Source organism: Hemicordylus capensis, chromosome 6 (genome assembly GCF_027244095.1).
Source record: "Hemicordylus capensis ecotype Gifberg chromosome 6, rHemCap1.1.pri, whole genome shotgun sequence".
In the NCBI taxonomy this organism is placed as follows: Eukaryota; Metazoa; Chordata; class Lepidosauria; order Squamata; family Cordylidae; genus Hemicordylus; species Hemicordylus capensis.
Window position 1 is genome coordinate 44060705 of NC_069662.1, and position 13414 is coordinate 44074118.

The 13414-nt window shown below is 45.8% G+C and overlaps 1 protein-coding gene across 4 annotated transcripts in view; it reads right to left on the reverse strand.

Annotated features, from left to right (window-relative positions):
* KCNH4 (potassium voltage-gated channel subfamily H member 4) overlaps nt 1-13414 on the reverse strand; it is a 67762-nt gene that overhangs the window by 20255 nt on the left and 34093 nt on the right. For 3 of the 4 annotated variants that reach the window (XM_053258745.1, XM_053258743.1, XM_053258746.1), the window contains 5 exons: nt 10643-10844; nt 8515-8709; nt 6410-6609; nt 4995-5244; nt 3329-3543 (listed from right to left, as the gene is read on the reverse strand). In XM_053258745.1, the coding sequence (XP_053114720.1) occupies nt 3329-3543; nt 4995-5244; nt 6410-6609; nt 8515-8709; nt 10643-10844 (1062 nt within the window). The remainder of the gene's footprint in view (nt 1-3328; nt 3544-4994; nt 5245-6409; nt 6610-8514; nt 8710-10642; nt 10845-13414) is intronic. The other variant, XM_053258744.1, reaches the window with a different exon arrangement.

Genomic DNA, 13414 nt, shown 5'->3' on the forward strand with positions numbered 1-13414 from the left:
TTATTTTCTGAGGTAAACCGCTTTAAGAACTTTTGTTGAAAGGCAGTATAAGTAGTAGTAGTAGTAGTAATAGGAGGAGGAGGAGGAGGAGTACTAAAGTAAATAAATAAAAATCGCCTAGAGCCTTGGGAGCCAGGCCAGGAGGTATATAAATAAATTAGTTAAATAAAAAGTAGTAGTAGTATACCAAACCATGTTATGGATTCTTTCCCTTTGTCACGCTCTAGCGTGACCATGAGACAAAATGAAGGCTCCTGTTGTACTGTACGCGACAAAGTAAGCAGGCTGCAATACGCAGCATAGTTGAGAGAGGGCAAAAACCGCCTTTGCTGCGGGGGATCAACAGAGCAGATTAAGCCAGTAACGCCCCCCAGTGTATTCTTTCACTTTCTCCCATACAAGTATATACCTACCATTCACTTGTAGAGTCAATGGTAAAAGTCAACTGGTAAAAGGCTGCATTCATTTGAGACTCCACTGCTGTGATGCAAAAGTTGCATTCCACCCCAATCCACCCCAACGGGCAGGAATCCTGCAGGGTGCTGCAGTAAGCCTCTGTCCACAGGGTTCTTTCCAGGCGTTCCTCCAACATATCAATCCTCTCCTACCACCTGCCTATCTTAAGGCCAAAACAGACAAGATGTGGCAGATCTGTGATTAGATCGCCCAACATTGCTATTTTTAGTTTAAGGCAGTAGCAGGGAGCTCTGGTTTTGAGCGGAGCAGCATGCTAGGGAAGGGGTGCTAAGCTTTTCCACCATACTCTTCCCCCAGTTTGAATCACCCCTTGTGAAAACTTATATTTGCCTCTCTAGGAAAAACCAGCAGCAAACATAACAGTGGGGGATTTAGGTTACCATGGTGGTAACAGCATGGGGTGGGGGGAGGGTTAAAAAAATAAAAATAATGCGGGGGTGGGGAACCCTCCTCAGTGCTACTGCCCTGATCCATTTTGTGCCTCCCCGCACAGCTGCTTTCAATAGAAAATGCAAACTTTGGGAGATTTGATCATGGATCTCCTGCATCTCAGCTGTTTTGCCCCCTTATGACAGCTATTTTGCTAGCAGTCATGATGACATATGTATCTGAGCATGCGCAGAATGCCTCTCTCTTGCCCCCACCCATCTGGACCTCCAGGGCACATAGACTTCTGCCACTTCACATTTCAGAATTAAGTGCTGTGCTAGTGTCTTCTCTGTAAACAACTGAACCAAACCATCTTTCATCAAAAGCTAACTTCTTGGCAGCAAATTTGGATGAAAATCAACGTTATAAAAGAAATCCAACATCAGATGTTCAGAGACGGAAATTGCTGAGACTGTTTTGGGAAATCCTCAACCTTTTCTTTATCTCAGTGGGGAGAAAGCCAGCCAAAAATAACTGTTCGAGTCAGCAACCTGCTGCTTTTTTCTGAAGGTTTGATAATAAGGAATCAGTGGAAGGAGCAATTCAACTTGCTGAGCCTCCTCTTATAGAGGAGAGGCAAAAGCTGATGCAATGCCACTTCCTTCCTTTGTTCCTTGCCCCTGAATTGGAACTTTGACTTCCCAGTTGCAAGGAACGCTAAACTGGTCAATGCTGGGAAAGCAGTGCTGGTTTTATACATCACAGCCACCCTGCAGTGGTGGCTTCAAGGGCTAGTTTATACAATCCGCAAAATCAAGGGCCAAAGCATTTCCTGAACTAGGCCACTTCAGATTGCAGGGGTGTGTGTGTGTGTCAGAGGCGTATCTAGGGAAAATAGCGCCTAGGGCAAACACTGAAATTGCGCCCCCTGTCCAAGCATCTGACACCCATCTTTCAGATAACTTTACCATAATATCAGCTGAAAAATACAAGTCAAGCTCATTAATCTTTAATATTTCAAAAACTATTTAGCAGTGGACTTAGCCAGACAAAAAAATGCTGGAAAACTACAAATTTCAGTATGTGGGGGCTCATGAAATACCCAAATACTACGTGGAGATGTACTTGGAAAACTAAACAGAAGTGCCTGTCTAATTCTCTACTATGCATTGCAGCATCACCATTACATAAGTTTTAAAAATCAATGGAGAATTTGACTTTCCCCAGATACTCTGTAAATAATTAAAGGATATGCAGAGTAAACTGTGTCACTGCTTGGAATATATTCTAGTCTTTCAGAAAGACAGTTAAAATGAGAGAAAGAGAGCAAGAAACTCCCAGTGGGCCTTAATATTAAGGGTTTCACACTGATTCAAAGACAAACTCACCATTAATAGCCATATTAGCAAGACATCACTCACATTTAACTCACTTATCACAAGAAGCAAAGTAAGAGCAAATGAATACAATCCTAGCTTTTAAGCGTCAGCTCAGTATTCACAAGCCCTGATTCTCTGTACATAGTGCCAATCTGAATATGTGTACAGTGTCTTATATTATATTTTTATTATTATTATTTTTACCCATAGCCCCTTTGGGGGGCTTCCTAAAGGCTGGGGGGGTTGCAAAGATTCCCCCTCACCCCGCTGGCCTCTAGGGCCTCGCAGGGACCATTTGAGCATGTGCAGTGGCCATTTTTAAAAATAATCTTTTTTTTTTTTAATTAAAGACTGGAACTGCCAACCTACATTCCATGATAAAACTGCTGACTTGAAGCTATCAACTGTCAGGTTCTAGGCCAAACTTGGCCCCCAGTTAGACATATGGAAAGCCGCCTTTTCCTGAGTCAGACCATTGATCCATCTAGCTCAGTATTATCTGCACTGACTGGCAGCAGATCTCCAAGGTTTCAGGCCGGAGATGCCAGGGATTGAACCTGGGACCCTCTGCATGCAAAGCAGATACTCTGCCACTGAGCTACAGCCCCATTCCCTCAATAGCAGGAAGAGGAAAACAAGGGGTGTGGATAACTCACATCCATCAGTGGGACTTGATTTCAGGCTGTTTGACCAGAGTGGGAGAGTGGGACAAAAGGAATGAACCCATACACACTAGGAAACAATGCTTCTGTCACATCTCCTTAAAAACAATGTTTGTCTTCTTCAGCTGAAGACTGTCTTCAGCTTCCCTCCAATCCAGAAATGGGCAGGGAGAGGGGCAAAATGACCTCTCCCTGATCAGACAAAAAAAGAAAAGAAAAGCAGTGGTAGGGTGGCACAGATGAAGTCAAAGGCCAAGAACATGGATTTGGAGGAGTCTGGATTGGGGAGGGTGAGTTTTGAAAGATTCCTGCGAGAGCCAAGGAACCTGCCATTGGTGGGGCTAGTCCTGTGTGAGCAAACAGCTAGAATGGGGTGGGGGTGGGGGTTGGGTAGGAGGGGTAGGTGGGCATCAGCATCACCCATGGCACACATCCACCTACCTCAATCTCACTGCCCTCACGTAGGTTGAAGGTGAGGTCCTGGTGGATATCTGCCATGAACTTGGAGGAATATTCTGGGTACAGCTCCAATACCTCAAAGAGCCCACGCAGGCTGATGTATTGGAGGTCACAGTAGGTCAGCGCCTTGACATCTGCGTTGATTTTGATGACTTGGTCTTTGCTGGGCAAGTCGGCACCGATGAGATCCCCTTTACCTATGAAGAGTCATAAATTGGTGTGTGTGTGTGTGTGTGATGGGAGGTGAGGAGACCAGGGCTGCTGGTCTCCCCTCCCACAGTCAGACCTTAGAGCAGTGTTTCTCAAACTTTTTGGAGTCAAGGACCGCGAAATTCTTCGTGCAGAGTTTCAAGGACCGCTACATTCTTCATGCGCAGTTTCCCGGACCAGCAGTTAGTAAAGGGGTTTCAAGTCTATCTATCTATCTATCTATCTATCTATCTATCTATCTATCTATCTATCAGACTTCTATACTGCCCAAAACTTGCATCTCTGGGCAGTTTAGAATGAAAATAATATAAGCATTAAAATAATTAAATTTGGAATCTTTTGCAAACATGGAATATTAGGGGTTCTTAACCTTGGGTCCCTCAGTTAAACTCCCATAACCCCCAACAACAATGGCATTTGGCCATTATGGCTGGGGATTATGGGAGTAGAAGTCCACCAACATCTGGGTACCCAAGGTTGAGAACCCCTGAATCTAAAAGCCTGGGTGAACAAATTTGTCTCCAGTATGTCTGGAGTGGAGGTGCTTGTGATTACTCAATGGAGAGGGGATGTTGGGCCATTAGAAAAATTCAAAAGCTACATGGGGTCAATGAAAACAACATACAAGCAAGCCCCACTGATGCAAGAGGGAAACTGCGTTCCCTCTCAAGGCGCCTCGACCACAACAGACAGCTGGGTTTCAATCAACCAACCTTTGGCTGCAAACAATGAGCATGCAAGAACCAGCAGCCCTTCAAGTGGTGCCCACTGCCATACTTTTTCCTCCATGCCCCCGCATCACATACAGTTTGAAGCTGTAAAGATAGGGAATAAGATAGCTGTAGGAAGATCTCAGCAGCACGTGGAGGCAAGGCACAAGAAGGGTCCCATGCCTCTGTGATACTCTTCCTCTTCCGTGCCATGTGCAAAATTGAGGAAGTGAGTGCCTTGATTTCAGTTGGGGCGGGGTTGACTCCCAGTCAGGGACCGGCACTCAACCCTTCGGGGACCGGCAGCGGTCCAGGGACCGGTGGTTGAGAAACACTGCCTTAGAGGACCACAGAATGTCAGGGGCTCCGAGGCCCGAACTGGGCACCTTGTGGGCGGAGGCCTCGCTTAATTAGCTCCCTGCAGCCCCTTTTCAGTCACAGAAGGAAACAGGGTGTGCAATATCCATCCTTGCAATTGGCAGGCAGTATGAAGCCCCTGGACTGGGCAGGCCTGGTATAAATTGCAGGAGCCTGCTTCCTGTCAGCAGACTAGTAGCTTCTTGCGGCACTTCAGCTCCCAATGCCTGACCTCAGGGACAAACCCCAGGCCAGGATTCCTGTATGGGTACCCTGGGCCTCAGCTGGACTCCAATACAGAGACACCCCCCCCCCCCCGACTGAAGTGACACAGATTTCACTATGTGGCTGCGGTCGGCTCCTGTTCTTACCTAAAATGGCCAGCACGATGTTGTCCTTGAGGACTTCGAGGGAGCCTGAGCAGACGAAGTAATTGGCTTGGAGGGCATCCCCCTGACGCAGGAGGTACTCGCCAGGGGCACAGAAGGAAGTCTTGATGTGTAGGGAAAGGGCACGCAGGCAGCCGCGGCTGGCGCTTTCGAAAAGCGGCAGCTGCAAGATGTCTTTGTTCAGGTGCATGGCAATATCAGCTCGGAGTTCATCGGGGAAGTCACGCAGAAGCTGGGAGGTAAAGAGTTGGGAGAGAGGCTATAGCAGGGCACAAGGGGTCTGGTGCAATCAGAGGTTCACCTAGGTAATTTTGGAGCCTGCACCTAAAGGCCTTTGGAGGCCCCCCCCCCCCCCGCCGCAAAGTAAGCATCATCCCCCTACACTCACACCCACACATGTGACACACAAAGTATTTTTAACATGTGGGTTCTTGAGGGCACACACAGCAACTGAACTCACAAGAACGTAAGAAGGTAAACGGGAATATTTATGCAAATATGCACTGGCAGAAACATTTCAACACATATCATATTCCCATCCCACGTATTTCTTTCCCCACTTCCCCACTCTGCCTCTAAAGCACCCGACACAGGTCACAATCACACTTGGCCACCTGGCACAGTGCGGGCCAGCGGCAACCACACCACTCAAAGCAGACTAAAGAGGATTGGGGGGGCAGGGGGTGTGGAGGCCCTGGTCTTTGGCCCTGAAGTAAGAGCACCACTGGGTGCAATTTGAAGCCCCCCCCCACAACCCCAAGCTCCCCCCACCAACTCCCCCACCACCAGAGTTTTCAGTTCCTCTACACTTTTCCTTGTATATTTAACGTTTTCAAATCTGTTACCTGCCTAATGTGGACATTGGTTCTGAAACCCAGGGTAGAAATGCATTCATAGACAGGCAGACGCTATGTCCCATTTAATTCTCCTGCCAGTGGGGCTGCTGTCTCTGGAGCCTCCAATCCTAAGACCCAGGCGAAAGAGCCTTGTAGAGGCTGGCGGTGCCTCTGGAAAGCAGGGAATGGTGGTGGGAGAGTCAGCTGTGTCTGGAGGGTCAGGAGGTCACATCCCACAGATGTGGGAGCACAGCCAATAGCTAAAGCGCTCAAGTCAAGTAGAAAATACTTTGGCTGCTATTCAGCAATGCTGATTTTTTTTTTTTTAATTACAGTCTTATGCTTGCCCTCAACAACCACCCTGAGAGGTAGGATATTATTATTCCAATTTTACTGCTATAGAATAGAGGCCAAGGAAGTTACTCAAGACTGCACAATTAAAACCTGGCAGAAGTGGGATAGGCACCCAAGTCTCAGATTTGTTGCCCACTTTTTAATCACTGGCCCAAAACTCCCTCCCTGTCTCTCTCCCATAGAAACCTCGGAGCGAGTGGCCCCTACCTCATTGGCATCGATGCCATTGTTGACAGACCACGTGGTCTGGAAGTACTCCAGCATGCGCTGCTTGAGCTGCTGGGGCAGGCGGTGGACACGGATGAAGTCCTTGAGATCCTTCATGCGGGTGTGGTAGAGGGAGCGCCGTGAATACATGCGCTGGATGATGGCTGTCACATTGCCAAAGACCACAGCATGCATCAGAGCTTTGGGGAGACAGGAGAAAAGGACATCAGAAGAACCCCTGCTGGAACAGCCCATAGATCTATTTTAGTGTTTTGCTACAGTCACCTTAAGTGGGGCAGCAGGGAAATGCTTGACTAACAAGCAGAAGGTTGCCAGTTCAAATCCCCACTGCTACCATATCAGGCAGCAGTGATATAGGAAGATGCTGAAAGGCATCATCTCATTCTGTGCGGGAGGAGGCAATGGTAAACCCCTCCTGTATTCTACCAAAGACAACCACAGGACTCTGTGGGCGCCAGGAGTCGAAGTTGACTTGATGGCACACTTTACCTTTACCTTACAGTCACCTCATGCACCCTCTCAGTGTTGTTGTGGGCTGGGCAGGACATCATTTTATAATTTTTACAGCTGGGGAACTTAGGCTAAGGATGAAGCCCTGCAGGATTAAATTGTAATCCCAGGATCTACTGAGAGCCAATGGGGATGGTTTCATACCTCCCACTAGTTACTTTGACCAGGAAGAACTGGGTTCAGATCTTTACTCAGCTAAGGCAGCAACCTGGGCCCCTTAGTCTTTCTTAGCCTAGCTTACCTCAAGACTGTTGTGAGAATAAAATGGTGTGGGTTACATGTACTATTGTGAGCTCCTTGGAAAATTGTTAAATAAATAATGATAATACTTTGGAATGCTTTAGAACATTTGAAGCAATGTTTAAAAAATCCCAAGTGTGCTTATGAGCATGTACGGAGTGCTCCCTCCACCACAGAGCAACCACAGCAGTCCTATCTTAAGTCCCAAGTTGGAGGAACTTCAAGCTAGGAATCTACCCAGTGTGGCATAGTGGTTAGAGTGTTGGACTAGGACCAGGTCAGGAAGTCCCGAGTTCAAATCCCCATTCAGCCATGAAGCTCACTGGGTAACTCTAAGTTAGAAGGGATATCTTTCAGCCTAACCTACCTCATGGGGTTGTTGGGAGGATAAACATAACCATGTGCAACACTCTGGGCTCCTTAGAGGAAGAGCGGGGTAGAAATGTAATAACAACAGCAACAACAACAACAACAGCCTATATTCTGCAATGATATCTATAATAATAACAGCAACAACATTGATAATAAAATTCAGACATCCCAGGTCCTTGGGAAGGACTTGATGTCTGGATAAAACAAACAAGTCAATAACACCTGTCTGACTGTGTAAACAACAACAACAACAACAACAATAATAATTCTCATTTTAGAAATGAGACAGTAGAAAACTGTTTTCTATTATGCCCATTTTACAGATGGCAGAACTGAGGCTGATAGAGAAAGTAATTTAGCCAAAGCCACATAACGACTCTGGGACAGAGAGGAACCCAGGTATCACCAATCCAAGTCTCCCTCTCAATTGACTTCAAAAAGGGCACCACGTGAATACTAAATGTTATATTGAGAAGACCCCACCCCTAATTTCCACCCCACAAAAATGATTGTACTCTGCCAAATTAACAGCAACAAAACCAAACTGAAATTCTGTGCCAAGATAGCCCACATGCTGCAACAGTAAAAGGCAAATTCTGCACTTGGTATAATGTATGGTATAATCAAATGTGTGAATATTACATTCTCAGTTTACAAATTACAGTTTATTTTGCGCAACGTATTCTACTCCTACTCATCACCGGAAAAGCAATCTGCATGGCATAGAAGCCCCACCTCTGGAAATCCTGCTCAGTGCCCTCCTCACAATCTGGCTTTCAAGACTTTCCCAGGCACTGCCTTTGTTCAAGCCCATCTTTGTAAATGTAAAGGCTAGGAATTGGCTTTTTAATAGAACGAAAATCAAGTTTCTCTGGCTGCGGGATTGTGCACCCAATGCTGAACCCTGTGCCTTCCATGGTGTGGTTGTGAACGACGCACAGTCCTGCCTCTGCCAGACTCACCGCCAATGAGCATCGTGCAGATAGAGAAGATTTTCTCGGCGTCTGTGTTGGCGCAGACATTGCCAAAGCCCACGCTGGTCAGGCTGCTGAGGGTAAAGTACAGCGAAGCGATGTAGGCGCTGCGGATGGACGGTCCGCCCACGGAGTTGTTGAGATATGGGGCCTCTATCCGCTTGCCCAGTTCATGCAGCCAGCCTGCTGGGCACAGGAAGGGGTTAATCCTCTGGGATGGCAAGGACTCCGGGCTGGGAACCCCCTTGGACACCTCACCCAGTTATATAGAGTTCCAACTCATCGTGAAGACAGATACAGAGCCCTTCCTCACGATCGCGTGAGCAGGCTTGCTGGCGGGCGGCAGGGAAGGCTGCAGAAGCCCGCCTACCACACAGATGATGCTGGTGCTAGGTCTGCAGGCGTGCATTGTCCCGGGCAGCACAGAGGTGCCAGGGCTGGGACGCATCCTCCCGGCCCCTGGAGATCCCACAATGCACCTCACAAGTGTGTGGTGCTGGAGCCCACTCCTACGTCAGTGCTGGCTGGGAGCAGCCGGTACTGACACACGAGCGGTTAGCCCAGGTTAAGGGCATGTTCGTGCCCTGAACCTCAGCTAACCAGCGCGCTTCCGAGGTGGGTTTGCTGCCAAGGCGCTGCTGGGAGCCACACAGCTCCTGGTGGTTTTCATGGGCAGCCAAGCCCAGGCTTAGCTGCCTTAGCCCAGTCTTGGCTGCTTGTGAGAACAGCCTCGTAGTATTTAAAGAGCAGTCACAGAGAGTTCTTCACCTGTGGTAGAGCTCAGCTACATTTTTTGCTTGACAGACATATCAGCAAATGAAATGCTGGGTCAGCCCTCATCTTTACCCCTCAGGCTTTAGTTGGGCCATCCATATTTTAAAAAATAAATAATCACATATATGTTCATTAGTTATAAATTCCTCCTTAAAAATCCAGCAGCAAAATGGGTGAGACCGTGCAAAAATAATGGTAATAATAGCAATAGGAATTGATAACACTCCCAAAACATACAGCACTATCAAAACTCTTGTTCATAAGAAGAATCCAACCTATACATTACTGTGACAAAATCCAAACACTTTCAATGTTGTGAAAATATCCATTATTTTTTTGAGTATATACAAAAAAAAGACCTCAAAGGGTTTTGAGGTTTGAGAACAAGAGTTTTGATAGTGCTGTATGTTTTGGGAGTGTTATCAATTCCTATTGCTATGATTACCATTATTTTTGCACTGTCTCACCCATTTTGCTGCTGTTTTGTCGTGAAATCCCTTATATATATTTTTCCTTAAAAATCCAAACAGAAAAATAAGGTGCAAACAGAAAAATAACTGCTTTGGGGAATCTGGCAAAAGAAAAGTATGTTATTTTTTAATTTTTATTTTATTTAGCATATTTGTATACTGTCCAAAACTCACGTCTCTGGGCAGTTTACAATAAAACAGATTAAAAACAAAAGATTTTAATTTTAAAAATGTTTTTGATTTTTTAAAATTATTAAAAACATTGTTTAACGATTAAAAACATTGTTTAAAAACAATGGAAAACAAGGATAGTTTCTGTGAGTCTAATTAAAAGACTGGCCGAATAAATGTGTCTTAGCTGCCCGTTTAAAAGCTGACTCAGAGAAAGGGAGGCTCTTATTTCAGCAGGGAGAGCATCCCAAGCCTCAGGGTGTCAGTGGAGAAGGCCCATCCCTTAGCAGCCACAAGAGGAGCTGGCAGCAGCTGCAGACGGACAGCTCATCAATAGGCGGTGGGGCTCCTAGCAGAGAAGGTGTCCTCTTAAATACCCTGGGCCTAAGCTGTTGGTGGTGTTAGTCAGTCAGTGTCCTCCATAGCTGGCTTTTCCTTGGCTCTAGCTGGAGAAGTTGCAGAACTCCAGTTTTCCAGAGCTCACCCCACACGAGAAACAAGTACGTGTGTATGCATGGGGGTGCTTCCCTACTGCTCTAGAAATTACTGCATCTGTCTTCACCATTAGTCTTGCTCAGCTTCCACTCCCTTCCCAGAATACACAACAGCCTGGTAATGGGTTCCAAGAGGAGACACCTCTTGTTCCATGTGCCCAGGATTTCTGCGACTACGAGTGCTTCTCAGTTCTCCCCTAAGCTCACCAATATCCCAGGTCAGCGGGTCGTGGCTCTCCTTCCGACCGATGACATACCAGATGCAGGCCATCCAGTGGGCTAGCAGGGCAAACATGGACATGAGCAGAGTCAGGACCATGGCACTGTACTGCGAGTAGCGATCCAACTTCTGGAGCAGGCGCAGCAAGCGCAGGAGACGCACTGTCTTAAGCAGGTGCACGAGGTATGTCTGGGGGAAAGAGAGAGGGGGGGAAAGATTGCAGTAGGCTTCTTCCATGTCTCTGTCTTTTGCTGAGCCAGATCATGGAGCCATCTACTAGTAGAAGCAGCAGCATTTAAATGTCATATACAGCGTTGCACCAAACAATTCTAAAAGTGGGTAACATAGAAAAAAGAATAGGAAAATTGTTCCCATCGCAAATGGACTCACACAATGTAAAAGAAAGCACAAAGAAGACACCAGCAAGAGAAGCTATGCAGGACTGAATAGGGACAGTTGTTCTCTCCCTACTAAATACCGTATTTTACAGACTATTAGACGCTACGGACTATAAGATGCACCTTAATTTTAATCCAGTTTTTCAGAGTTTTAACATATTAAACTGTTAAAACATATAAGACGCTCCTGAATTTTGGCGGATATTTTTCGAGGGGAAAAGTGAGTCTTATAGTCCATAAAATACGGTATGAGAAAGCCACCATTATAAAAGGTGCCTCTTTGCGCAGTCAGCAGGGGATCTTGTGTTGTGCTGCATTGCCTTCTCTGATTGGCAACAACCCCCTGGGGTCTCAGTCAGGGATCTTTCCCAGATTCCTGTTTCCTCAGATTCTGTTGGGTATTAAACTTGGAACCTTATGCATCCCAAACATGTGCTCTACTACTGAGCTATGGCTAAAATGAGGGTCTGAGAACTGGATCCAGGACCCCTCATTACAAAAATGGATTTAGGGGTGCTACAGGAGGGGCCTGGGTACCAGATCAGCTATACCCTACTAATTTAAATTTGGTATTAAAAATATCTCTCTAATTTGATTTTTTTTTAAAAATCAATATTCCCAGCTATACATGCCATTAGATTTAGGAGCTTTAGGAAAAACAAGCTGTAGGATATTGCACCACAAGCAAAGTAATTGCCTTAATTTATCAATGAGGCCTAAGAACTGTCTACCGTCATTTATATCTCTTCTTTCCTCCAAAGAATTCAGGGGCAGCATAGAGAAGACATTCCTGTTTTATTCTCACAAGAATCCTGTAGGGTAGATTAGGCTGAGAGATGGTGAATGGCCCAAGATCACACAGTGAACTTCATTGCAAAGCAAGGATTTGAATTCAGCTCTCTCCTCTCTGGTCTACATCCAACACTAACTGCTTCATCAAAGGTTCTTTAGGCAGCTATCATTAGTAGTTCTAAAGCACAATTCAAGTGCTCAAAGCTGTTTTGCATATGATATCTTAGCTCAGTAATCCTTACATCAGCTCTGTGAAGTAGGCCAGTATTTTTATACTCCTATTGCAGATATGGGGGTCCTATAAGTCCCATAAGTCCTATTCATTCATTATGTTCAATGGATGTATAATCTGTTTACAATGCACACACTGTATACAAATATAGTTACTCACAAGTTATATTGAATATGTCCACTTTCTGTCTACAGCCTGTGTGACGAAACACAGATCTCCATCTTAACTCAAGATTGCCTGATACTTCCATTCCTAAGTGCTCTGAATGGGCACAACATTCCTCCTTTTTGTTACTGAATGAGGACAATCCTTGGTTTTTTGCCACTGAAAGGGCAGAGCTATCAAACTATAGTCTTAAACCCTTTTTCACAATAGGCAACCAACTCAAACCAGGCCTCCCTTTAGATATGCATAAGGAGGAAGAACCTCCAGTTTGGAGGGAAAACCTCTGAATTGGCCTAAGACCAGCTTTAGATCAGAGCAATCCCTCTACTGAGGGTAGATCCCAGGAAAGCATTGGATAGGTCCGTCTGGTCACACCCTGCATTTCAGGGAGCCTGTATCCAGATTCACTTTTAAAATGAATATATGTACAAGTCATTCACACACAAACACATATATGTGTATGTACAACCTGTGTGGACAAGGCTTATGTGACTTTCCTAAGACCACCTAGTGAGTTCCTCCTGGCAGATATTTGTAATGGGGACTTCCCAACTTCTGGCTCACCTTGTCATCACCATGCTGCACCAATCAATCATATCTCACCCTCCCTTCAAGGAGCTCAGAGTGGCATAAATTGAGTTATCCTCAGAACACCCCTGTGAAGTAGGTTGGCCTGGGAAATAGTAATACATTCAACTTTGGAAAATATACCAAAGTTTGGCATTTGTGAAAAAACTTTGCTTCAGATTGGATTCTACCCACCGTCCAGTGTAGTTTTGTGGATACAACACAAGTGTATACAACACAAAATAATAATAAACATGCCAAAACACAACAGAGCCAAGTGATTGCCACTGGGCTGCAGGTAGGGTTGCCATATTTAAGCTTCCCAAATCCGGGTGGCCTAATTAGCATATTATGCAAATTATGCGGCAACCAATTTGTATTTATTTATTTATTTATTTATTTATGACAGATTTGTATACTTTCCCCTCCTTCTCTACCCTCCCATGTGATCTGATCCAGAGTAAAATCCGGGCAATCCGGGCAGCGCATCTGAAATCCGTGTAAATCTGGGGTGAATTTAGCAGCTGGGTGGAGGAACCAAAATCCAGGGGCTACCCTAAATTCATGGCAACCCTAGCTGTAGGTCATATTGCACCAGGGTGGGG